The 27,415-nt window shown below is 44.1% G+C and overlaps 1 protein-coding gene across 4 annotated transcripts in view; it reads left to right on the top strand.

Moving 5' to 3' along the window:
- Positions 1 to 5,315: 5,315 nt before the first annotated feature.
- rxra.S (retinoid X receptor alpha S homeolog) overlaps positions 5,316 to 27,415 on the top strand; it is an 86,482-nt gene continuing 64,382 nt past the window's right edge. For 2 of the 4 annotated variants that reach the window (XM_018232593.2, XM_018232590.2), the window contains exon 1: positions 5,317 to 5,683. In XM_018232593.2, coding sequence (XP_018088082.1) covers positions 5,656 to 5,683 — 28 coding nt within the window. In that variant the 5' untranslated portion in view covers positions 5,317 to 5,655. Of the gene's footprint in view, positions 5,684 to 27,415 lie in introns of all 4 variants that reach the window. The other 2 variants (XM_018232591.2, XM_018232592.2) reach the window with 2 other exon arrangements.

Below are 27,415 nucleotides of genomic sequence, written 5' to 3'. Positions count from 1 at the left end.
CATCTCAAATATACCATATCCTGACCCATAGAATCACAATTTTGCCACCCTGTTGGTGGGCACTTTAGAGGGCATAAAGGCTTTGCACTAGGGTGCTATGGAGACCCACACCCAATGGTCCAGTTGCCCAAAACCCTTGATCAGATTCCTCATTGTCTTGCCCTTACTGTATTTTTGAATGGGGGTGGCAGGGATTATAATCAGTTGTATAGCGATTGCTTCAGTAGCTCCCATTCTTCACCAATGAAACAATTTGGCAGAGTTTGTTCTTAATTCTCCCACCCCCAGGCAGTACCTGATTTAGGCAAACCCATAAATCAAGTTCTCTTCTTCTCTCCCGTGCTCCTGTAGTGGGTGGGGGGGGTGCACCCCAAGCTGCCAAATGTACTGGCCTTAAGGGAAAGCTAAGGCACCCCTAAAGGAATAAACAAGGGTGCACTATGACTTTAAGCCAGTGAATGGATCTGCTGTACATGTGCAGGCATACACCATCTGCACATAAGCTAACTGGGCTTGTCTTGGCGGATTGAAGGTGTGGCCTACCAAGTTAACCTTTTCACTGTCACTGCTCCGCTTTGGCACTAATGGGGCTTGTAATGAGAGTGTTGGCATGTAGGGCTGTCACTCAAGACAAATGGGCTTTTTCACACCCCTGAAGGGGGAGTTACATTTCTTACCCTTTCAGATCATCAGAACGACGGCTACACTTGCAGTAATTATCCTATTGCTCAGTGATTGTGTGTCTTTAACTTTCTTTCTGATTAAAAAGGAAATGAACAACAACTGCACAGCTCCACCTACAAGGGTCAGAACCAGCAGTGCAGAGAATAGAAACAGCCAGACACTGTCAAAAATAATGACATCTGCACATCGTAACAAACCCAGCGAGAGGAATAAGTAGCTATCGGGAAGTTGCTTAGAATAATTTTTTATTTCATTAGGCAAAAAAAAATGTTATTGGGTGGAGTTCCCCTTTAACTAATCCTTGAATCTGTGAACTGCTACATCTTTGTCCTTATTAAACGATCACTTCTATACCAAACAATATCCCAGCGCTCTGCCTGGACATGTATAATAAGAAAATACACACAATGTGTCAGCAATATTTATCTTTCATTTGTTTCTCCTTAAAGTGTGTCATGTGGGACTGCTGTATACTGTCTGCATTGCGTTTGTATGGGAGGCGTCATGTTTCTTCCTTAGACCCCCCTCCTCTGTCTGGACAGGGTCCATCTGTGATTCCTCATTCTGTATATGCCCTTCGCATTCCCCTCTGTGTGGGCAGGGTCCATCTGTGGTTTCCTCATTCTGTATGTGCCCCTCACCTTCCCGTCTGTCTGGGCAGGGTCCATCTGTGGTTCCTCAGTCTGTATGTACCCCTCACCTTCCCCTCTGTCTGGGCAGGGTTCATCTGTGGTTCCTCATTCTGTACTTACCCCTCACCTTCCCCTCTGTCTTGGGAGGGTCCATCTGTGGTTCCTCATTCTGTACGTACCCCTCACCTTCCCCTCTGTCTTGGGAGGGTCCATCTGTGGTTCCTCATTCTGTATGTGCCCCTCACCTTCCCCTCTGTCTGGGCAGGGTCCATCTGTGGTTTCCTCATTCTGTATGTGCCCCTCACCTTTCCCTCTGTCTGGGCAGGTTCCATCTGTGGTTCCTCATTCTGTATGTGCCCCTCACCTTTCCCTCTGTCTGGGCAGGTTCCATCTGTGGCTCCTCATTCTGTGTGTACCCCTCATCTTGCCCTTTTAGGGAAAATATCCCGGGTGCAGCAACTACTTGATACTGGCACGTTCCTATGATTTTTATAGAATTGTGTAAGTATTGCTTTAACAATTCACGAATCACGATTGGTTACAGAATAAAATACCAAGACTCTTCCCTAAAGGTGACCATAGACACAGCGATATTATTTGTACGAAAGATTTTCATACGATAATCAGTGCATGTGGGGTGGGAGACAAGGCGACTGATATCGGTAAAAAGCCTGGGATATCGTGCACCTTTGAAGGTGCCCCAACATCGTAACATTTATGCTGACTTATCAGCAAGAGCTAAAGAATCCTTTTTTTTTACCTGCATATCTGACTTTTGTAGAGTGGACGAAAGATCTTTCATACGACCAGTGGGCGTGGGGAAGATCATAATTGTATAGTGTCCGGGCTGGTGGCTGGTGAGTGTTATATAACTGTGCCTGCTCTAAATAGAGTCGCCTGTGAATCTGCTGCCTGTTTAAGTTGTTTTTTTTAGAATAAAGTGCCCACTGTACCCAACGCCGGAAGTAAAGCCTGACCACAAATCATTACTGATAGAGGAGTGGCACCTGTTCCATGTTACAACTAATTCATTTACATGTACACAGCCCTGGCACGCACATGTGCTCTGTTTATGCAACACACACTGTTATGGAATGAGACTTTTGGTCCCTGAGAAAAGGACTCACAAGTAACGAATTTGGCTTGTTTAATAAACACCCTGTGATTGTACATGAAACAACCTGCTACCAATGGTGTCCTATTCCCCGAAACAGTTATAGCCACGTAGCTCAGCGGGACTAAAGTTTATCAGGAACAAAAGCCAATAGGAAACAGTTTTATGCTTTGTGGGGTCCTGTCTGTACAACCCAGGGCCAATGCAATGGCAGGCTCCAGGCAATTACCCCAAAAGCAATTCTGAGCCTGTCCAGAGTTATTAAACTATTGCAGCACAGGTATTCCCCTGTACTAAGCACAATTCAGCATGAACAGTCGCCTAAATTTGCTCATAGCCTGTACAGAGAGATCCCATACACATATGGCAGCATAGGTATTCCGCCGTAGTAAGCACAATTCAGCAGGAACAGTCCTCTAAGTTTGTTCATAGTCTGTATATAGAGATACCATAAAACTATGGCAGTATAGGTATTCCCCTGTACTAAGCACAATTCAGCAGGAACAGCCCCCTAAATTTGCTTATAGCCTGTACAGAGAGATCCCATACACATATCGCAGCATAGGTATTCCTCCGTAGTAAGCACAATTCAGCAGGAACAGTCCTCTAACATACCTCCCAACATTTTGGAAGTAAAAAGAGGGACAACATTTTTTTTTCCGCACGTAGCACAGCAATTTTTTTGACCACACCCCTTTCTGTGGCCACACCCCCTAATTACCATGTTCGTTTTACAAAATTTGGCAGGTTATGAAAGTTTGACAATATTTCTCCTTATCTAAACTGTTTTTTGTGTCTCAAAATTGTTACAAAGTATCTTATTTGCACCTGTTAGGTGTTCTGGGCTCTCTGCTAAAAGCCAATTAAGTGAGAAACTTTGTTTCTTTTTCTGGCTGTTCAGTACAGAGAAAAGAGGGACTTTCCAGTACAAATGAGGGACTGCGGGTTGAAGTGTCAAAAGAGGGACTGTCCCTCCGAAAAAGGGACAGTTGGGAGGTATGCTCTAAGTTTGTTCATAGTCTGTATATAGAGATACCATAAAACTATGGCAGTATAGGTATTCCCCTGTACTAAGCACAATTCAGCAGGAACAGCCCCCTAAATTTGCTCATAACCTGTACAGAGAGATCCCATAACACTATGGCAGCATAGGTATTCCCCTGTACTAAGCATAATTCAGCAGGAACAGTCCCCTAAACTTGCTCATAGCCTGTACAGAGAGATACAGCATATGGCATAGGTATTCTCCTGTACTAATGAGCTAAAAGCACTTATGAAAGTTGTAACCAAAATCTGAATTTAATCTGCCTGGGGTAAAAAAAAATCCTGTTAAATTGAATGTACATACCTAAAGAACAGGTTCAGATTACAGGGGGAAAAACCCGGGATTGCTATTCTCCATACATCTGTTTCATGTTTAAATCCATATCTATTACAATAAATTAAAGGAATATTACATTGTGGAAACAATAAATCTGTGTTATGTTTAAATGTTCAGATATTCTGCTAAATCATGCGATGCTGAAAGGTTGTTCTTCCGGGGGGGATTACTGGTCAGGCGATTATCGCTCAGAAACGCAACGTGCAAAAGCACCGGAAGAGACGAAGTGTCCATGTGATCAGCAATTCAGCATTCATGGCAGTTTCCAGCTACAAATCACCCTATGAGCCATTGAAGGGGCTAATCAGAGACCAATCAGATCTTTATTTGCCTAACTTCTAGACGACCAGTCAATATGAATTGTTGTTTGGTTGCTATTGGCAACAGCACTTCTATTTAAAACCTTCACGTGCCCTCTATTCTTTCAGCCTTTAGAGGAATTTGTTGGTTCTTGCCAATTGGTTGAGGCTGTTGAGGGATCTGTTGTTTTTATTGTTTCAATTGCCCTTTGTTACGTCAGATAAAATATTTTAAAAAAGGAATAGAAACTGCCAGCATGCTGTAGACATAGGATAAATTGCAATTGGTCTTTTTTTGATGTGGTCCCATTAATCCTAGCAACTGATGGCACTGCAGTTTGAATGGTAGACTGATAGGGAAGGTGGAGGCAGGTTAATGCCAGGGGATTGGCTGCTTTCTTTGGTGGCCCACATTGTATTTCAACCTTAATTCGCTGATACTGGTATGTTGAGTTTACAGCCCGGCCTGGGACCCAGTTCTGGTTTTGCTTCCCCTTTGGCCCTAACAATGCCAGGGTGCAGCTCCTTTAATGGCTTTTCCCCTTCACCATTTGGAGTCTGTAGAACAGCTGGGCCAGAGCTTCTTCCTTTCCAGCTGTTTTGAAGCATACGGCTCCTGGGGCATGCTGGGAGTTGTAGTTCAGAACAGCTAGAGAGACTGCAGGTAGAAAGTGGCATGTCTTGACTCAGTTGCAACTCGGGGATCCTGCCCTGGCACTGCTGCCTTACATAGGGGAATGGGCAGATCAGGAAGGAGCTGTCCTGGATGGTGGTGGGTGGCCTCTATATTCTGCAAATAGAGGGTGCATATTGTATGTAGCAGTCTGGCATTGTTGGGGTTAAGCAGTTGAGCCCCTTTTGGTTCCCAAGTAACAAGTTTTCACCTCTTATCCATGCGCCCCTATATATATCTCAAATAGTACCCCCCTAAGTGTGTGCCATGCCCAGTGTTTTGCACATTTGCCCCAAGCTGCATGGCAGAGCCAGAGAATGCCATTATGTGCCATATGTAGAATAGGGAATGTCATGCTGTGCCACTGTGAGGGCAATACTGTGAGCCCGTGTTGTACTGTGCCACTGTGAGTGCCATACGGTTGATGTGAGAGCAAGTGCCACGCTGTTGTGCAACTGTCATGAAGCGCGGGGAGCGAGTTCGCGCAGAGAGAGGCGCATTTGTAGCTGCCGCCTGTAGGGGGCCCCCAGCGCAGCCTTTTCTCCCCAGTGTCTGCTTGTTCTCCCGGCTCCCCCCCTCTGCGCTGTGTCACTGGTTGAGGGTTCGGCCGTCGCTGCTCCCCTTGGCGGGGCCCCGTTGCATTGCAGCCCGAGGAGTTGGAGCGGGGAGGCAGGACAACTACTTTCCTTACATTGTTGGTGAGTTTGCAGCAACTCCTCCGCCTGGGCCCCCGACGCTGCTGGATCTTACTGTCCCCGGGGCCCGTGGATTTCCCGTTCCCTCCAAGACCATCGCTCTCCTGGGCAGGATTTCAGTGCGGGGCCCCAGCTTCCAGTTCCCACCACCAGGCGTTTGGCATGAGTTAACCAGCCATGGACACCAAGCATTTCCTGCCGCTGGGTGAGTACTGGGTGCCAGTAGGGTGCTGTGCTTGGGTGGGGGGCACTTACCTACTGCAGCTGCTATTGCCTGTCTCCTGCTCATGCCCCTGAGTTCTTATTCCTGCCACTCAACCCCCACAATGCACTTCTTGACTTCATGCCCCCTCTGGCTTTGCTGCCCACCTTCAGCAGTGACTGGCAGATATTGGTCACAAGTTCTTTGGGCACAGGCAGTGACACAATCCTTCCTCTTCTCCAGCTCTTATTAACTGCACACCTCATGGGTTGCTGGGGCATGTTGGGAGTTGTAGTTTACAGCAGCTGCAGAGCAGGTAAAAAGTTCTTTGGCTCAAGTGTAAGTCAGGGGAGTCCTGTCACAAAGGGGGAGGGGAAATGCCCAATGTGTTTATGATCCCGGCATGTATAGGCTACTTCCTATTTTATCAAGTACCTGCCAATGGCTCTTAACCCATTTATACCAGGGTGGCAACAGAAAGGTGACAATTGTTATGCAAATGGAACTGGGTGATTCCAGTTGCTTCTGTAGAGTTGTGGCACTACTGTTCCCAGCAGCCTTCTTTGTCGTTAATCTGAGGCTGATTAACTGCCACAGGGGTATGCGCAGTCCTTAGTAGAAATGGCCCACTGCATTGGACAAACTTCCCCTTCCCCAAGCAAAGATGCACTGATTTATTGGTCTCGCTGAGTGCACGCGGTTTTGGCACCTCTTCCCATCACCAGCACCCGCTGCCACACAAACTGGTTTCTAATTACAAGCATTTGGGACAAGTACCCCCCATCCCTTCTGTCCTGTGACCCTGCGCTCGGTCTTGGGAGCTGATCCTCAAGCTCAGAGTAGGAGTTCTGCTGCTATAATAAAGGGCACAGAATTGCGATCACTCCTATAAATGCCCATTTGGTGCCATCGGATAAATGTGGGATCTTCCGTATTTCTTATACAGAAACATTATTTTTAGCATTGTATTCAAATTCAGGCATTTTTGCAGACTGCTTCACCATGCCCAATGCGTTTGTAGCCAGTCAGTATGCAGATTGGATTATTTATATGCATATGGTTTGCAAGGGGATGAGGAGGTGCCTGCGGGCACATGTCTAAAAGGTCCAACTCAGGACTGAGAACTGTTTGACGCTGGTCTCCTTATTGTCAGTGGTGGGTGGTTTCATGGCGCTGCCTGTTTTCAATAAAACCGTGACTTTTTTCATGACACAATGTAGCTGCATGCTGATACAACACTGTGATATCTATGGGATAAGCTACACTGGTGGCACATGTGGGATCACATCTGTACAATTATTTCTATGGTCAACCCCCCCTCTTTTTTATCTAGTGATGGGTAATGCCAAGGTAACAAGACCTTGCCCGGCCCAATTCACTGCACCAGACAATGAAATAAATAAAAGCTGAATTCCATCCCCAAACTTGTCAGGCACCTGGGGTGTTTATTTCCTTGCACCGTGAAGGATCCGTGTCTCTGGGTGCTGCACAATGATAAATGCCCCATAGAACATTTACCAAGTCTGACCCACTTCACTGACCCGGGGATACCAGTGGGCAGTTAGCTTGATCCTCTTGGGATTGGGCATTGGACTGTCAAACCTTGAATGTCGGAGGGTAAGACCCCCTTGCTCTGTGCTTGTTGTTGGCACACCTGATTCCCACGGGCAGTCAGGTCACTTTCCCACCAGATTTTTTCTCTCCTTGAGAACCTCTTGTCCCTCGAGTGTTTTGCCTGGGCACCGAGGTGACGTATGAGAAAAAGCATTTGGGGTGAGTTTGGGCCGGGTACATTTCAGAAAAAGGAAACCAATTGTGAGTGGCACCATGCCCCACTTTTAATGGGTATAGTAGATACTTCTAATGGGTATATTAGATGCCAGGCAGCATTAGGGCCCTTCAGAAGTTACAATTTAGATGCAAACTGCTGTGCAGTGCGGAGCTTCCTGATCTCTGCCCATTTAAGGCTGTTGCACCCTCAAGGGCCACAGTTATCAGATTCAGAAGGAGGGTTCCAGTATGTGGGTACTGGAGCAGTAAAACTGGGCTGTGTATATGCCACCCTAAAGCTTGGCGGGGCGCAGGACAGGAACTGGAGCGAGGTGAATATTCCAACTTCATGGTGCAAGGTCCATGTGCAAGTTGTTGTGCAGGAATTCCTACTGATAACTGGCTCACTGATGGCCTCCCATACAGAGCTTGCCCCCCCCCCAATCTTACCAGCTTTCCTAACTAACTGAACCCCAAGTCAGTTGTATTTGTTACTGGTCAGTGCAGTGTCCAGCTGTCCCTTTCTGATTCCGTCTTTATGAAACAATGTAGCAGGAGTCAGTTCTCCTCCAGGTCAGGGAATCTGCTGACTTCTGCAATATTGTTTCAGGAGAATATAAACAGCCATTGCCAGACAATAGCAATGACATCCACAGAACTATAAACCCAGTGAGAATGAGGAATGAATGGATATTGGGAAGTTGTATCAGGAGTCAGAGACAGCAGTGCAGACAAGAGAAAGGGACAGAGACAGTGACAGTTACACAGAACTATAAATCCAGTGAGAATGGGGAATGAATGGATATTGGGAAGCTGCTTAGAATGATCTTGTCCTTCATTAGGCAATAAACAGTTTTTAGGAGGAGTTTCCCCTTTAACTGGCTTCCAGCTCTCACTGCCATCTAATCAAGGCTCAGCATAGACCTCAGGAGTAGTTATAGCAGTTGCAGTAGTCGGGAATGGATGTACACAGTGAGATTGGCTTAACCCCTGGGGTGGGGGGGGAACTTTTATCAGATGCATGGAAGAATAGTTTAAATTCTGCATTGCTGGAACAAAGTGGTTTATCCCACTCATATGGCAGGGAGGACGCTTGTGCTGATTGCACACATAGCAGGCTGCCCGTGGCTCTGAGGGTGTAGGGCCTGTAAGTCTCTCCCCATCTATAACCCTAAAGAGCGAGCAGACTCTTTGGTTTTATGTGAAGGCTGCTCTCTTCCCTCCCGTCCCCATTAGATTCTACAGGAAATGCCAACGCGATTTCAATCCTCTCTGTCCGCTCTGCTGCATTAGTGCATTAATCTCACTGTTGCTATGGGGTGTGAGCGAGTGTGCAAATCCCATGTGCAGCAGGATGCATTTGTCTGATGGGATTGGATGCGGAAAGGGAAAGAGAGATCCAGTATTGTGGAAGTGAGCAGGTAATGCCAGCTCTGCTTCCCAGTGCCAACGCTAAGCCATTTGTTACTAGAGAGCAGGGTGAATCAGACTGTGGTCCTTCTAAAACTACATTTTGGGCCCTCAAGGTGTTGGTGCTGATAAGGTGTTAATGGACTTCAGATATAGAGTTCAAGTGTGACCTATCAGCTGTAATGGGAACTACAAATCCCAGCATTCCCAGTTAGCCCGCAGCTAAAATCAGGCCGTTGGTTGCATATCACTCATTGCTATTGGAGAGAGGAACAGATCAGGATTGATCCGACGGACCATTGATACTTACAGAACTTTAGAGCAGTTTCTGTGTAAACGGCACCAAGGAAGAGGTGCGGTTTTGGTGGTTAAAGCAGAGTCTTGTGACTCCGGAGAACAGAAAACTGAGAGGTTTTTCATTTAAAGGGCTATAACATATGCCAAGGGTGGGGGAGGCACTGGAAACTGGGGAACTTGATGGCCTCAGCCTCTGCAGATCCCCTTGAGGAGCCTTGTCAGTGATTGACAGCTGCGGGTTCTGTGCAGTTCCATGGTGCTGGGCCCTTTGCCGGGATCAGAACAGCCCTCGGGGGAGCGAGCCGGCTCTAGTCAGGGAGCATTTTTATAACTAGAAAGTCTTATTCTTGCTAACTGACTGTCACTTTCGGTTTTTGAAACAAAAATATATATGTAGCAGGGATTATCCTTTGCAAGTACAATAGGGGTCTGTATACTGGGGTGCATGTTTGAAGAATGGATGGAGCTCAGCTGAGGCCAGCAATATGGCATCTCTCATACCAGATATGCAGAACTAATATCCTATGCAAGCAAACCGCCATGATTCATTGGTTGGTTTGGAAGATATGGCCCATCAAAGTAGGTGGCTCAGTGGTTATCATTGCCTTGGCTTGATTCTGGGCCTGGGGTTATCTGCAAAGGGTTCTCTTTATGCTTGTTTGGGTTCTGATGGTATGAAATACGTATTGAATATCCAAAATGGAAAACATGGTCATTGGCTGCCTGGGTTCTGGTATGAACCAGCAGCACGGTCTATTTTAGCAAATGCGTAGGGTTCTAACCAAGGGTTCAGTGAGTAGAAGGTTGGGTTGTTAGTGGCTTTAAACTGGTGGGCCCTCATTGAGCAGATCCAGTCATCAAGACGTTACTGTATAAGTGCTGAATGAGTGTTGCTTGTGTCCTTTCATCTATTATAAAATGTTCTCTTATAAAATGGATTTCCTTAGATGTCTCCTAGAACAAACCACATTGTCTAAGGCAGAGCCTAGGTGGTGGGGTGGCACTATGTTCTCGGTGTAACTATCTGTATCTGTGTATCTATATATCCAATTCTTTATCGCCAGAAGATCTTATACCCGTTGACGGTCAATGCTTTTGTGTCTCCCACAATGAAACAATCTTCACATAAAGAGAGGGGAATCTTGACTGAGAATTTCCTGTAGAACAATTTGCATTGGTGTCAACCCAGACACTGTCTATCTTCGCCACTTGAGGTTTTCAGAACTCTGAATGGGCTCAGAAAAGGGGTGAAGACCACTTGGTGTCCTTATCTCAGGTATTGGAAAAGATGTGGCTTCTAGTTAAGTAGTGATGGCTGTTTACTTGGCTATGTGGTTGCTAGGGTCCTTAAGCCTGACAACCAGAAAGTAGACTGGATGCCAGATTATGTTGAATTTTTATAGCTGTTATCTCCTCTTCTGTAGCAGTCAAAACACTTTCCTGTAGCAACAAGCCATTTGGCTGAAGGACATCATTGGTCAAGGTCAAATGGAGGTTCATCGTGATTGGCTGAAAGTGAGCAGCCTGTGGCCCTAGAGGCCTACGCAAGTGGTGGCAGAATGAGTCACTTTATCTGGCAGTTTTGAACTACGGGTTTTCCTTTCCATCTTGTTTTGTCTGGTGGCAAATGAAATCTTCTCAGCTATCTTGGGATTTTTATTGTAACAATAAACCTGTATTAGCTGCTTTGTAGAAACCCATCACTGCCCCGGTTTCGGAAAGCCGTTGCCAAAGGAAGACATTCGTATGGGCCCTCGGGTTGGATGCTGGTTGGTTTAGAGCAGATGAGAGTCATGGGGCACAGTTCAGATGCAGAGTGCAGTAAAGGGCCCTGGTTATTAAAGAGAATATAAGACATTAAGCACAAGAGCCTCTTCTGTTGTTTAAATGATTAATGTTCCTCAATGCAGCCACCTGCTGTCTCTGTATTTGGGTTTATTTGTTTGGTGCAGCAGAATTTTGCAGAGCCCTGTATGTGCCCAGTCTCACGCTGCCATATATAGCCAGGTTTTAAGCACCATGTGTGCCAGGTGAGAGGCACGAGAGATCCTGTAGAGCTGGGCACCTGCACCATGTTGGTGAGTGCAAAGACCATCAGCAGATGACCCTCCTCTTCTGGGTGTCATGTTTCTGCTCCAACCCTACTGCTCTCTGCTTGGCATTGTTCCTGCCAATATTGCGGCCGGCAACTGGCTGGTTCAGTAGCTCCGGTGTGCGTGCGGCTGCAGAGCTAAAACAAGGTGTGGTGCGATAATGATTAATAAAAACGCAGAACATTTTCCCACCTGGCTCTGCCAACTTTCCTGGCACCTTTAAGGCTCATGTCACATGTAGAGTTTGTGCCAGCTGAGAAACGCCTGATACCAATCTGTGCCTCCTGCCATCCAGCCTGCAAATGCTTAAATGTGAATTTTAAGCCAAAAAAACACCTGCATGGTGAGAGGCAACTGCCATTCTCAATCAGTGACAGCGGCACAGGGAGGGCTAGTATCATTAAGGAGAGGGGAACACGGATCCCTGGCTGTACCTGCTTCTCTTTGTTACCCCATAGGGGCACCAGACACTTCACAATGACCTTGTTGCTAATTGCTGTCATTGGACCAGGAGGAGATTTGGGCTTAAAAGCTCAATTCATGTGCTTAGTGTTTAACAAGCAAAGGGAATTTTACTTTCCAATAAATCCTTCGTTTCTGAGCCAAGTCCCATTTATAGCCCCACCTGTGCCACACTGATGTAGGCACGACCAGACATAGTTATTATATCATGCAGTCAGCGTGAGAGCAATTCATTACTCACCTAAAGAGCTTTCAGTCAAATCAGGACCCTTTTTATAATTGTATCAGAAGACAGAGCAGATACAGTATAATAAGGATAAGTCTCGGAGGGGCTCTGTGACTATATAAAGGCACAAGGCTGCAGGCTGAGTTGTATACGGAACTTTGAATATCACTCATGTATTATAAGGGATAATGTACCCCCTACTGTAAATGATAAGGGTATTAGAAGTCATTGAGGGGTTATGTGACCATATAAAGGCACAAGGCTGCAGACTGAGTTATACAGGACTATATCTATATAGCTTTATATCTTTTGGACACGGTTATGAGCCTGCAGCTGAAATAACCCCGCTGGTTAGTGCTGCAAAGCAATTGTCTGTCCCAGTGGCCGAATGAGCACGAAATGGGCCAGCAAGGCATTGAATGAAGGAGGGCAGAGCAGCTGTTAGAATCTAATGAGTGCCTGTTGGGCAGCTTAACCCCGTCGCTGCTATTTATTGGGGAAGTCATTGGCTCCTGGGGGCTTTCTGTTGATTCCAATGGAAATTGACTCAATTCCAGGCCACAATTAACACGTTTGTGGCAAATAAAGATACAATGTCCCCTGTGGGAACCCGTGGAGAGGGGGAACAAGGAAAACACTTGCCTCTCCTGTTCCACTTTTCTCTCTGGGAATGTTCTACGACTAGTACTAGTTCTAGTCTGGGGGGCACCTTCCTTTTCATTGTGCTTTTATCTTAATGTTCAGTAAGTCATTATAATAGAGGTGAGACTCGCCTTCTATGGCTGAATATTGAGGGTGTTTAATTTGATATAAAGAGCAGGGATGGATAAAACTCACACACCCGCTTCCCAATCCTCCGCTCCCCTAAAAAGCCTTTGTTAATAGGGTTGGTTCACCTTTAAATAAACGTTTAATATGTTATAGGATGGCTAATTCTAAGCAACTTTTCAATTGTTCTTTATATTTTAATATGAATATTATATTTCCAACTTTCAAATAGGGGTCACTTACCCTTAGCTAAAAAACAAATGTTTTGTAAGGCTACAAATGTATTGTGTAATGTGTTATTGCTACTTTTTAATTGCTCTTCTTTCTATTCAGGCCTCTCCTATTCATGTTCCAGTCTCTTATTTAAATCAATGCATGGTTGCTAGGGTAATTCGGATCCTAGCAACCAGATGGCTAACATTGCAAGCTGAATAAAAATCTAAATAACTAAAAAAACACAAATAATTATAAATGAAAACCAATTGCAAATTGTCTCAGAATATCTATCTCTACATCATACTAACAGTTAATTTAAAGGTGAATAACCCCTTTAAAGTCAGTGGCAGGTGGCACAGTGGGTGACAGCTCTTCCTCTGGCAGAGACGACACTTAAGTGTGCCAGCTTTCCAGGGTTCACAAAATGAAATATGGGGGGCCACACTGGGGCGCCACCTGAAATAGCTAAAGAAATCGCCTAAATGAAATTTTGTTAATATCCGCATATTTATGCTTCTCAGACACACATGGCCCTTTCATGGCCTGCAATACAATGCAGAATACCTTTCTAAAGAAACCGTCATTAGCCAACAATCTAATTGTTGAGATTTTAAATGTTTCTGCAAATAAAAATAATGAACAAAGAGACGTTCTGGTAATTGGAGAGACTCTGGATCCAAGACTTCTTTTATTCAGTCTGTTTCATTGGTTGCCTGTGCATGACTGCAGCATCTCCTGTCCATTCAGTATTCTGGGTAGAGGAGGGACACCATTTAAGGAATTCGCCCATACTCTCATTTAGGGATCCACAATTTTGGATTCGGCTGAACCCCTCAATCCTTCGAGAAAGATTTGGCCGAATACCGAACCGAATCCTAATTTGCATATGCAAATTAGGGATGGGAAGGGGAAAACATTTTTTACTTCCTTGTTTTGTGATTAAAAAGTCACGTGATTTCCATCCCCGACACTAATTTGCATATGCAAATTACAATTCTGACTCAGTTTGGCCGGGCAGAAGGATTCGGCCGAATCCGAACCCTGCTGAAAAAGGCCGAATCCTGGCCAAACCGAATACTGCATTCGGTGCATCCCTACTCTCTTTATACAATTGTCATGCATGGGTCCAATCGGGCAGACCTGTGCCCAACCTGGACCCACAGACCTGCAAGCAGACCCACATCCGCCAACCACTATGCCCCGCCACCCAGTACCACTGCCCAACCCAGCTGGCAAACAGCTTGCTGTCACTTTTTAAGCGGGAGGGACCCTATTCCACTAGGAAAGGAAAGAAATCTTACCATAAAATCAAGAGCGGGTAGGAGGGACCAGTCCTGCAACATAGCCTAGTACCCAGACGCATTACCCGCAGACTACCCGCACAGTCTGGCCCAAAACCCAACCACCTTGTGGGTATTCCCCGGGTCCTCGACCCGATGCAGGACTCTACCCAGAGCATTCCCATGCCTGGTGTAAGGGCTGGAGAGAGAGAGAGAGATGAAAGCTTTCCTGGGGGCCCCAGATTAAAGGACAGATTAGATAGCTTCAGCAATTAAAGCAATTCATATGCTAACACGGATGCTGTTCCAGCGTTAAAAGCTAAAGTGATTGCTATTGTTCACCAGACAATGGATGGGGCCTTACAGAAGGGGTAGGCGATACTCTTCCCAGTGTGTGTGTGTGTGTCAAGGGGTCTGTATAATCTTATCATGCTAAATTCCAGGAGGACAATGACTTGAAGGAGCAGCCAACAAATTAGGTGCAAAGTCACTGCCAGTGCAGGTTTAGGACAATGGCACTGGGCGTTTAGATGAGAATTCCAGCTCGACAGGTGGGCAGCCAAAGCTCTGAATCGCTTCCCATTCATTTTGGTGCCAATCAACTGGACTCATGGGACCGCTCACAAGTCAGGGGATAATAACTTGGAAAATGTTGCCTGCCATGTTTTAGGTTGACTCTATTCCATGCGCCAGTCCAGGCTCTTACCATTGAGATGAATTCCAAACCCGGGTGGCAAGCCGTCCATCATCATTAACATCGTCCTTCCCCCTTAAAGAAAAAAAAGAAATCAATCGACCAGTGAAAGTCATCGCTAGTAATTTAAATCTAATTTCACATTAGCCTCTCTATTGTAGGCCTTGAGCAACTTATAGAACAGGAATGACAGAGACAAACATCTCCTCCTGGTGTGAGCAACCAGCTCTACACAGGGACGTGTTTGTCCACTTCCAACAAGGTGCAGCTGATCCATATTTCTAGCCTTATTACACTGATCTCCGACTTTATCATTAGGTATTCACAATAATCTGCTATCAACATCTGGTGTCAAGGGTGCAGCACATTTTAAATACAAATTAATTTTACAAATCCACAATTTTGTGGGCCGATGATGTATAATTTTGTACAGTTAAATGTCAAGGCAACATGGAAAATTGCATAAAATGTCATCCTTGTCAGGGTATAGCTATTAACTGTTATGGGTAACATATAGTTATAAGCACTGCCTGTGCTCTTGTTTATTTTCTTTTAAATTGACTAAATAGTACATGGTATAGCTTTCTGTGCCCAGAGCATTCCTTCTCTGTATATTTGTATTTATACATATGGGAGGAGGGAGGTGCCATATTGATTCCCTTAGACAATACAGTATGAGGGTACAGCTTATGATGTGCCCAGAACATTCTTTCTCTGGATATTTGTATTTATACATATGGGAGGCGGGAGATGCCATATTGATTCCCTAGACAGTGCAATATGAGGGTATAACTTATTGTGTGCCTAGAACATTCTTTCTCTGTATTTTTGTATTTATTCATATGGGAAGAGGTGCCATATTGATTAATGAGGGTATAGATTATTGTGTGCCCAGAACATTCCTTCTCTGTATATTTGTATTTATACATATGGGAGGAGGTGCCATATTGATTCCCTTAGACAGTACAGTATGAGGGTATAGCTTATTGTGTGCCCAGAACATTCCTTCTCTGTATATTTGTATTTATACATAAGAGATAGCGGTGCATTGACTTGCATGTTAATAGCCTGCAAACGTTGATCAGCTGATAACTGCTTTAGACTGCCACGTTCTGAGTATTTTGGTTGGTTTGGCTCAGATGAATAGCGATATCTCTTCATTTATATTCAGCCATCGTATAATACGACCACGGATATGCACGGATGGTCTTTCTTACTTCTCGTCTAGTAGATGGCTTTCTGTATTTGTTAATGGTTTATTGTTCTCTCTACAGAAGGGTTGATGTTAAGATCATTCATCATAGAAATGATCGTGGAAACGATCTTCGCGCTTAGGCAACTTTATCAGTGTCCCTGTGTGACTGGTGCATACTTTTATGGGTGCTTTATAGCACAGTCGCAGTTACCTCTAGCCAGCAATCAGCAATGAGTTTTGAGTAGACTATTCCAGTTTACAAGATGAAAGTAGAGATCTGATTGGTTGTTGCCTTTGCAAGTTTACCCCAGTATGTCTTCTCCATAAAATGGCTGCCCGTCGTCACAAAGTTAAGTGCTTATGTTTTTAGCTAGAGAATTTACAAATTGTCTGAATAGACCTCCCAAATACAAGTAGTTTGTCTGAAGGTCTTTATTTAGTAAAGAAACAATGTTTCCTGAATTTAAACAGCAGTTTGGTGTGTCGGGAGCTGTGCCGCGCAGCTGTCTATTGTGTGCGTAAGTGCTAGGGGTGTAATTCTACACAGGAAATCTGCCTTCTCATCATGCAAAGTAAGAGACCAGAAGGAACCCCCCCAGTGTGATTAAGCCCATTGGTTATGGTGACTGGGTTACTCTTAAGCAGACACTTTTTGGGTTTTGGTGTAGAGAAAAAGGAAGGTGAACGCAATAAAAAGCACCAAGGGATTTAACAGGGCATTAGGCCTTTCTGAAGCTCTGTGGGTGTGGGAGAAACAAATGTTGCATAGCTGTGGCTCTGCTGATCCGGATGATAAGACATTCATAGAACCATTTTACTACTCTATAAAACATGACTCAGAAATCTGGAATCTGAATGTAGAAAGCAACTGTCAGTCTTGGTCGCAACGGGGATGTTGTTGGTTTCCATAAAAGACCCTGATGAAAGTCTCACATCTTTTGCACATTAAATAAAGTCATCTAAATCCCAAAGACTTGGGGGTACCAATGGCACGAAGCGAGAGTCACCCCTGCTTTAATCAGATGGACAGCGCTATAAGTACATTTTCCAATATCCTAATGGGGTTATTAGGCTCCCTCACTGCCATACCTCGCAGCTGGCGGAAAGCGGACGTGCCGTAACAGATACTATAAGAGATTAGACCCGTATAATGAAATTTAAGATCTCCTATGGCTTCAGTTTCCTTTGCCTGCCGACGCTTTGTGTACACAAAGAAACAAATCCGTCTGCTCTGGATCCAGCACTGGTGGAGAAATGGAAAGTCAGATAAAATTCCCCTTTTTTGCCGACTTATAACTGTGGATATAGTAAAACTGTAATTCACAAGAAAGGGGAATTTCAGGGCCCAGGCCTCCAAATTGCAAATTGGGGAAATATCTGCTATGTTCGGGCAGGGGAAGACCTGTTCCAAAGAGCTTGCAGTCTAGGGGGTTTTTGTGGTAGGCTGAGGGTTAACACATCTGAGACAAAGGCTGCTCTCGCCTCGGGAAGTGATTTTTCTAATGGACACGTATTGACTTTTAACAGTTTTGAAATGTGTGAAAGTCAGAAGATGAGGCCAGATAAAATCAGCCACACGTTGGCGAGTTCTGCCCCCCTCCCGGATAGAAAAATTCCCAGTTTTCGGCTTTGTCTGCCCTTGATTTCTTGTGCCGGGATGCATATGTGTGTGTGTATTTGTATATGTGTGTGTGTGTATTTGTGTATATATATATATATATATATATATATATATATATATATATATATATGTGTGTGTGTATATGTATATGTGTGTGTATATATGTACTGTATATGTGTGTGTGTGTATATATATATATATATATATATATATATATATATATATATATGAATGTATGTGTGTGTGTATTTGTGTATGTGTGTGTATATGTATATGTGTGTGTATATGTGTGTGTGTGTGTGTATATATATATGTATATATGTATGTATGTGTGTGTGTATATGTGTGTGTGTATATTGTATGTGTGTGTGTGTGTGTATATGTGCACTCTTGCACAACAAAAATAACTTTATTAGGTGAAAGTCTGTCTGTCCCCCCCCCCCCCGTTCTCTATCCTTGGACTTTCAACCCAGGACACAAGGTAAGCGGCAAACAGTACGGCCCGGAATCTGGAACCTGTGGAACGGAGTAAGAGCCAGTAACGTTTTATGCCCTGGAAACTCATTTTCGGCTTAGTGGAGAGCAAGCGTTTTATTAGGAACATTCAGATCTATTTAGTGGTCGGGGCTGATTAGGTACCATAGCCAAGCAGAACAGCACTAGTAAAAGAAATCCCCAAATCTTCCCAAGTGGGTAATTAACCCCAACTTTAATTAGTTTTTACTTGTTATATATTAGAGGGTACTGCTTATTTTTTTTTTAACAGGTTTCCTTTTTATTGAGTTTCAACAAAACGGGGTACAGAAGAAAAAAATGGGGGGGGGGATAAGTCAAAGAAATAAGGTACAATAGCATCACATCGTCAATAGCACAAGAACACTTATACAGTTTAACTGCAGTACATCAATGTAAAGTAGCGCCTAGGTGAATATCACACCACATTTCCCACACCTTCCGAAATTTGGAAGGACATCCCCGTGCTTTATAACTGAGTTTAATTAAAGGAAGAATGCTATCAACATAATTTATCCACTTTTTCCTAGCCGGGGGCTTCGGGATATCCAACGCATCACCAATATATTTTTTGCATAGAATAGCAATGTTCTCACTGTTAGTCTAGTATGAGCTGCGGGAAGAAGATCCTCGACTACCCCTAAAAGGCAACATTTAGGAGAATATACATTAGGTATCTCTAGGGCTTCTGAGATATATGTACAAACATCCTTCCAGTATATAGCTATTTTCGGGCAGGCCCATATCATATGTATATATATAGAAGGAGCCATCGATTATATGACATTTTGGGCAGCTTGGTTCCGCCAATCTGCCCATTCAAACCAATTTATTAGGTGTGAGATATGAACGTAACAAGAACTTATGCTGAATCAGTTTATCCCTGGCCAAAATTAAAAAATTATATAAATGATCTGTCGCTTTCTCCCACTGGTCATTAGTAAGGTTTGGTAGATCCACTCTCCATGTGCCATATGCTTTCGTAATTGGTGAGGGGATTGTAAGTTGCAAGTAAGCATATAAGTATGAAATCATCTTGGGGGGTGAGGTTGACGTAGTAAGGTCAGTATTGCCGGTTCCGATAGATTCCCTATTGCAACACTGAATTGGGAGTGGAACATATGTCGTAGTTGGAGGTACCAAAACATAGGTATCGTAGGGATGGCTAGGTTCTGTTCTAACTTGGCCTTGTCCACAAATAGGACTTCAGACATTAAATCCCCTAAATACTTAAGTTTCCTGGGGGCCCAGTATTCGACTGCTTCAGCTTTATAGAAATGCTGCAGAAAGGAATTATTCCATAAGGGGTGATGCAGGGATTTAAGAGGGAATTTAACACCAGTTTGTTTCATAGCACTCTGCCAAGCTTGGTAAAGTGCCAGCATACAAGGGGGCAGAGCTGGAAAGTCTTTCAGCTTCTAAAGGGGCAATTTCGTAGGGCCTCTAGTGAACCCACCCAATGTGCCTGAAGTTTGACATTTGAATTATCCTGGTCCTGCAGCCACCAATGAATGTATGCTAATTGAGATGCCAGATAATAATGAAGGAAATTTGGCAACCCAAGGCCTCCCCTGTCATAGGGCGCTGTCAGTGCCTTAGTAGATACACGTGGTACCTTATTGCTCCACAGAAACGGAGTGATCAATGATTGTATCCCTTTACAGACCTCTCTGGATAATGGAATTGGGCTGTTATGGAACATATAGAGGTATTTAGGCAGGTACTCAATTTTAATTAAATTCACTCTGAGGGTGCTGCTTTTTGGTTCTCCCCAAGTTGCCTGTTGTTGATCCGGCAGAAGGTTTGTTGGTCCCCTCATCTCCATGGCAGGGACGTCGGCATGTCCCACATGTCTGTGCCCCCCCGCCCCTTGCTGAAACTGAATGCTGAATCTTGGCGCTGAGTGTGAAAGCAGATAGAAATTAAGAAAATGTCAGATTTGGCTCCGGCTGCTGCCTGGGGCGGTGAGAGAGAGAGGACTCCCGATGCAAGCCTGCTCTTGTTGCTTTGCCTCACAAACATCTCAACTTAGGGTGAGTGGCAGAGCTTGCCATGCAGAGCAGTTAACCCATCACCAGCTGGTACCCAGCTACCTGCCCTACAACCCTGCTGCAGATGTTTCCTTTGGGGATCTACCTAAGGGGGGTAAAAAAAATTGTATAAATAATCTGGCTACTTCTGGCGTTCCCTCTGTGGCACAGCAATGGCATGTTACTGTGTCTTTAATGTCTACAATTGAAGGTAACAAAAGGGTGCATAGAAAGCTGATCAACAGCCTAGAATTGCCCCCTCCAGGCCTTGTTTAAACCCCAGCCAAATAAACAATGCGTCTTTATTTGGCATCTCGTTAGTCGCTACAACAGGCTCGTCTCGCTGCCCCCCCCCCTCCGCCTGCAATGTCATGTGCTACTGGCATACTGTGCCTTGCCGAGCGTGGAGCTAATGACTGTATAAAATCCCCATAGTCTCCCCACCACCCAGCGTCAAAATCACACCTTCAATTAGTAGCATTTGCCTTAATCCCGGCCTTATTTAAATGGCAGCTTTGTTGAAGATAGAAAGGCAAACAGAGCAGAATTTGCAGACAGGAGGGATGTGGGGGGGGGGGGGTCCCGGAGGCACTGGGGCTGCAGAACGTGGTTGCATGCAGAGTTCACACTCGCCCCTAAGAGATCTGTTTGTGTGGCCTTTAAGTCTGAATGCTGATGCCAAGCAAATGGCATGATGAATGCCGGCTGGTGATGGTGTGGGGCATTTGGTAATGTGGGCATAGGATTTTTACTTTAAAGGAGAAGGAAAGCTACCAAGGCAGTTTATTGCCAATAGAATAACCACACTAGTGCAAGCTGGAATGCTACATTTATTCTGTAGAATACTTTACCATACCTGAGAAAACAGCTCTAGAACTCTCTCTGTTAGTTTAGGACAGCAGCTGCCATATTAGCTTGGTGTGGCATCACTTCCTGCCTGAGTCTCTAGCTCTAGGCAAATACAAGAGTTCCTCTGCACTCAACCCAATATCAATATATTTAAGACAGAGACATTTTGTGCATACTGCTACTGAAAAATGCGTTACCCTTTAAACAAAACAGGGATTGTTTGTCCATATATTGCAATATATTTAAGCTGGCCAACTACGTCAAAGTCATCCCATATCTGGCCAGTCCTTCGCTCAACTTTCATCTGATTCATTAAGAATTCTATTGCTTCATTATACATTTTACAAAGGGAGTAAATCCCCCGCCTAATGTTTTTTAAAATAGTGTTGAGCACAACTTTCCTTTGTTTCTCTAGCTCTAGGCTCAGATTAGAGGAGGGAAGAAGGAGAAAAACTGAGCATGCTCAAGCCCTAGCCCTGGAGTTTTAAGATGAAAACAGGAAGTCTGATAGAGAAGCCCATGTGTACACAATAGAAGGAAAGAAATGCTGTGTTTCTTTTGACAGATGACTCTTAGCAGCATTACTTTCAGGGTTTACTGGTGTGTTTATATAGACCTTTCTGATAAAGCTTTCTTAGTTTCAACCTTTCCTTCTCCTTTAAAGTAACAGCATAAAAGGAAATTGTGCAAAGAAATACTGCTTTTGGGAAAAATATGTGGGTAAGAAAGCAAAGCTAAAGTGGAGCAAACAAAGCAAAATAAAATTAATAGTGAGCTCCAGAAGTAAATGCAGTAGGGTGGTTTTTGGGGATATGCTTATGGGTTCCTTATATCATCTGTAGGGCTGCTGTATCACCATCTTCTGTTCAGCCTTCTGATGGCTTTATTTAACATTCCCTCACTGGCTGCACCTGCCAAATATTCTCCTGAACTCTCACGGCCTCCCAAATAAAAATCCCCCTTCCCAGGCCGGGCTCCAATCCCTGGTTCCCTGGCCGGCTGCCCTTGCCGTTGCTGAAGGTGTTGTGGATTCTCTTTGCCCTCGGCGCGCTCTCTCCTTTCACACCTTTCCTATCACAATGTCAGCTGTTGGGATGACTGGTGTCTGCATCTCCAGCTCATTTTTGGCTCCGTGTGCTCAAAATGACTTTGTGCTTCCCTCTCGCAATGACTCCCCCGCCATTCATTATCTAACAGAGACGTGAATCCGTAGATAAGTGACTTAGAATCCTAGGCGGCCGGCCAGACCTTACTAAAAACCTCCTTTCAACTTGTCAGCACCTCCTCCCTGCCTTTCAGCAGCAGAAGTCAGGGAGCAGGATGGAAAGTTGCAGGGATTTTAATTTTGGAGGAAGACAGATGTCACCCCTATTGATGTGGGCACCAAACATTGGTCTGCCAATGCTGATAAAACATTATGTAATGAGTGTCCTGCCGTTCAGTCCCCACACTGTTCCATCTGCACCGCTCCGTATTGTCCCAACCATTCCTTCCCCACCACAACTAGACATTCCCAAATCCACCCATACCTTCTACTTTTTTATAAGCCCCATCTTCATGATTTGGAGCTGTCCCCACTAAATATGGACAATAGGGCGGTATGGGGATATAGATTACTAACCTTTCCTTTAGGAACGGGACTACCCTTTGCCCATGTGTCCAGATCTTGTGCACCATATTCAGTGCAGTATATACATATATTTCTTATATTAAACTATCCAACAACTAGCCATGTGTCTCCTGGAGAAATGTCATATCTGCTTGAAAGTCAGGTACGTTGTTTCTATGCAGCAAACTGGTGGACTGGACCTTAGCTTTCACCCATAGACACTTGGATTTTGGTTCTGGTCATGTTAAGGGACTTGTCTGTGTCTTTTCAGTGGTTGACTCTCTGGTGGGGGACGCTGTGGTCTTTCTCCATGACAAAAGTAGTAGATAATGCAACGTCTTAAGTTGTTAGAAAGCAACTGAATCCAGATTTTAAGCTATATAACTGAGTCATTGGGTATTTTGGGGGCACCACCACCTACAAGCTTCCAGTTGGTTTCCCCGGGAGACCAGAGTAGTCGGCACCCACGATATTCAGGCCCACAAGCTACGGCTTGCCGGTATAGAAGGCTGCAGACAGAGTGATTCATAAACATGAGCTATTATTGATAATCAGGCTAATGTTAATAAGTGCGCTGTCTGAACTCTCTGTACTGGAGCTCTCATAAGGGGAAATGTCCTCATTAACGAGATCACGTAGTAAGTTCTTCGTTAGTTCATTACTTTCTGATGTTTGATGTATTTATTATTAGATATTCATTCATGTTTGGCCCCAAGACAAGCCTCATAAACCCTTTTTGGAACTTGACACTGGTGAAGCTTTAATGTCTGTGTTTTGAAGCTGCCATATTGCTTGCCCAAGCAAACAATTGGAATAGATTGTATTGATTGTCCATTAGAAGACCCATTTGGATTATAGGGCAGATCCTTTTTATATTAATGTCTGTTTATTAGTTGAAATGGGTCTGAGGTGGGTGGTGGCACATATTTGCCAACCCCCCCCCATCTATTGTACATCTGCTTCTTTACCATAGAGCCAGCCTTGGATTTATTAGTATTAGTAAACAGTGAGAAGTAATTATTAAAGGGGTTGTTCCCCTTTTTTTAGTGTAGAGAGTGATATTCTGTGGCAATTTGCAATTGGTCTTCATTTTTTTTATATGTGGTTTTTGAGTTATTTTGATTTTTATTCAGCAGTTCTCCAGTTTGCAATTTCAGCAACCTGACCGCTAGGGTCCAATTGACCCTAGCAACCGTGCACTGTTTGAATAAGAGGACTATGAATAGGAGAGGCCTGAATAGAAAGAAGAGCTATAAAAATCAATAACAATAAACGTGTAGCCTTACAGAGTATTTGTTTTTTTTAGATGGGGTCAGCGATCCCCATTTCAAAGCTGGAAAGGGTCAAAAGAAGAAGACAAATACATTAAAAGCTATAAAAAAAATAATGAAGACCAATTGAAAAGTTGCTTAGATTTGGCCATTGTAGAACACACAAAGGATTAAGGTTAGGAAACAGATTTTTTTTGTAGGAAACCAGGCCTCTTTATTAATCAGTGAGAAGTAATAATCATTAAATTGGGTGTAAGCCTCATTGGGGAGTGGAGAAACCATTAACACCTGAGTTCCTCATGCCATTCTATCAACATATTTGTCTCTCCCTCCCTTCGTCCGTCTGGGGCAGAAAAACAAATCCATATGTTAAATCCCCCTTCTTTCAAAAAAATAGAAAATTTCATTTAGAATGTGAGTCTGGCTTTAGATTGCAGCTGCTCGGGCTTGAATTACCGTTTCTTTAATCAGAGGGGTTAGGAGATCTATACGTATATGCATGAAAATGCTCGGGCAGGTGCTCCATGTTTTAAAGATGATTTGCCCTTTTGGAACCAGGGAAAGAGTGAGGCCACCCCGGATGCTTCACCCTTTTTACGAATCAGGCTGGCGGCGATGCGGCGTGACGCAACCCCCGGGATTCTGGGAATTTATTTCTCATTTTATTTGCCCAAATAAAGATTTAATGGATAGGAAATAAAGTTTACAAACAGTAAACAACGATGTAAAAAGAAACATACACCTCCTTGTCTAATGCACAGGGAATGATTACTGGTGCCAAAATGCTCTAGTGAGCCCCACCTGTCCCACGTCCAAAAGCACGCCACTAGAGTTTCTGGATAGGTGACGTGTAGGTGTGTGTTTGCACAAAGAGGAGCTGGGATACATTATCTCGGGGGTTAATCATTAACTTATTATAGAGTCGTTTCATATTGCGCCTCGGCCGCCCCGTTGCACTCACTGATCGATCCACATTATATAATGACACAATAGTCTTTCCAATAGGCCATAGAAATGTTCTGTTTGCTTGTGATGTATCGCATTGGCACAAACACACGCTCACACCCCTCTGTGCATGTGGCGTTGGACAAATGTTTGATTTCTTTGCTGTAGGAAATCATTAATCTTTACAAATTGCATGATGTGTGTGTTAATACTCATGAGTCATTTACCCATTTGAATTCACTGGTTAGTTTTATAGAGAGATATGATGCAAGTATTGGTATTACTTTATACTAAGCACAATTCAGCAGGAACAGTCCCCTACGTTTGCTCATAGCCTGTGCAGAGAGATCCCATAAAACTATGGCAGCATAGGTATTATTCCCCTATACAAAGCACAATTCAGCAGGAACAGTCCCCTAAGTTTGCTCATAGCCTGTACAGAGAGATATCATAAAACTATCGCAGCATAGGTATTCCCTGTACTAAGCACAATTCAGCAGGAACAGTCCCCTAAGTTTGCTCATAGTCTGTACAGAGAGATCCCATAAAACTATGGCAGCATAGGTATTCCCCTGTACTAAGCACAATTCAGCAGGAACAGCCCCTAAGTTTGTTCATAGCCTGTTTCATATTCCCTTGTACTAAGCACAGATTAGCAGGAGAATGTAACTGCCCCTTAATGAGCAGTGACAAGGATTTGCAGTGATTATCACAGTTTAGATGACACTGGCCTCTAAACTGAAGGTCTTGGGTTTGAATTGAAGAGCTCAGAGTTTCAAAGCAATGGAAAGCATGAGAGCAAGCTGCTAATTCAGGGGGTTATTACCCTTCAATGGGTTTAGTGCCTATTTATTGAATTGTTTTTCAATGGGGGTTGTCATTAAACTTGAAAATGGCTGCTCAGATGGCTGTTTCCCCCCTTGTACTGACCACCGGCCGTCCTGTCCCTTCCGATTCTCTTTCTAGCGTTGCAAGAGCCTAATAATTCCGGAATCCTTTCATGTGCCATTGTACAACCTCAGCTGTCCCCGGCCATAAAACCAGCAATGCCATTCACATCCCTTTCAGCTCCCCCCCCTGCTGTAGGAACCATGGGGGCATCAGAAATGAAACCTGAGCGCCACAATTTATGGGGCCTTGACATGAAAATAGACACTGCGGGACCACAGTATGCCCCCCCACCAGAGAATCAATTGGTCTCTGCCTATTACACTCATAGCTGCCTTTGCAACCCCCACTTTTGGTGCATGGATCACCCCAAAACTTGTGGAGCCATGGATTGGACAGGGGGGCAACAAAATACAGGTATGTTATCCAGAATGCTCAGGACCTGGGGGTTTCCTGATAACGGATCTTTCTATAATGTGGATCTTCATATCTTGAGTCTAATAGAAAATCATGTAAACATTAAATCAACCCAATAGGCTGGGTTTGCTTCCAATAAGGATTCATTATATCTTAATTGGGATCAAGTACAAGCTACAGTTTTATTATTACAGAGAAAAAGGAAATAATTTTTATGGAAGACGGCCTTTATGTAATTTGGAGCTTTCTGAACAGGTTTCTGCATAACAGATCCCCTACCTGTACTCATTTTAGGGATGGCAGGCCTCTGGTGACCCCGCTGCCTGTAGCCTTCTCAAATAGCCCACCTCCCCCGTCCCTATAAATAATATTATTCTCTTTAATGGAAATTAAACTGAGGTTCATAATTAATTCAAAACCCACTTCCTATTGGCTGCTCACTCTCCACCCTATGCCCATATTAATATGGTGTTTGTAGTATTTGTATGATCCTCTGCACACATTTTCCCATCCCCATGTTATTACCAAATATACACAGTTCATTTTCTATATTTTTGGCAAGTGCAGCTGCAAATATTCCCATATTCTGTCAATAGTCTCCATTATACCTTTTACGTAAATATTTTAATTTCGCCAAATTCTACCTGAAGCTTGTGACTTTTATTTACATCACTGCGCTGTTGCTGGGGGGGGGGGCATCTCATGAGCTGATAGGGTTAAATCCTTGATATTTCAGACCCAGACCTCTGCAAAAACTCCCTTCGGCCCAATGACATTTTTAGCTATGTGAATCTTTATTAGTTGTGAAAAGAGAAAGTGTGACAGGCTGGAACAGCGCCGTGGGGCAGGATAAAGATTTTGTAACAAACAGGTCTGGGGGTGGGGGGGGGGTCTGGATGCCATTTTTATGTCGCGTTTGATTTTCTCATTCATCTCCGTGTGCGATTTACCCCCTACTAATTCTCTTTCCTTTATTGATTTACCTCTGTGTTTCACTCCAATCAAGTTTATTTCAAGCGGCTTTATTTCCCTTTGCATTGGAAGAAAGTTGCTTATATGTTGAAAAAGAGTTTCCGCCACTTGCGTGTTTGTGTAGTGAAGTGATCCAGCTAAAGGTGTGGTACTGTGTTAACCATTACAGGGAACAACTTTGACATAGGAAATAACATAAGTGACTGAAT

Source organism: Xenopus laevis, chromosome 8S (genome assembly GCF_017654675.1).
Source record: "Xenopus laevis strain J_2021 chromosome 8S, Xenopus_laevis_v10.1, whole genome shotgun sequence".
Lineage (NCBI taxonomy): Eukaryota > Metazoa > Chordata > Amphibia > Anura > Pipidae > Xenopus > Xenopus laevis.
Note: the sequence above shows the minus strand (reverse complement) of the source record. Positions and strands in the feature narration are given on the sequence as shown.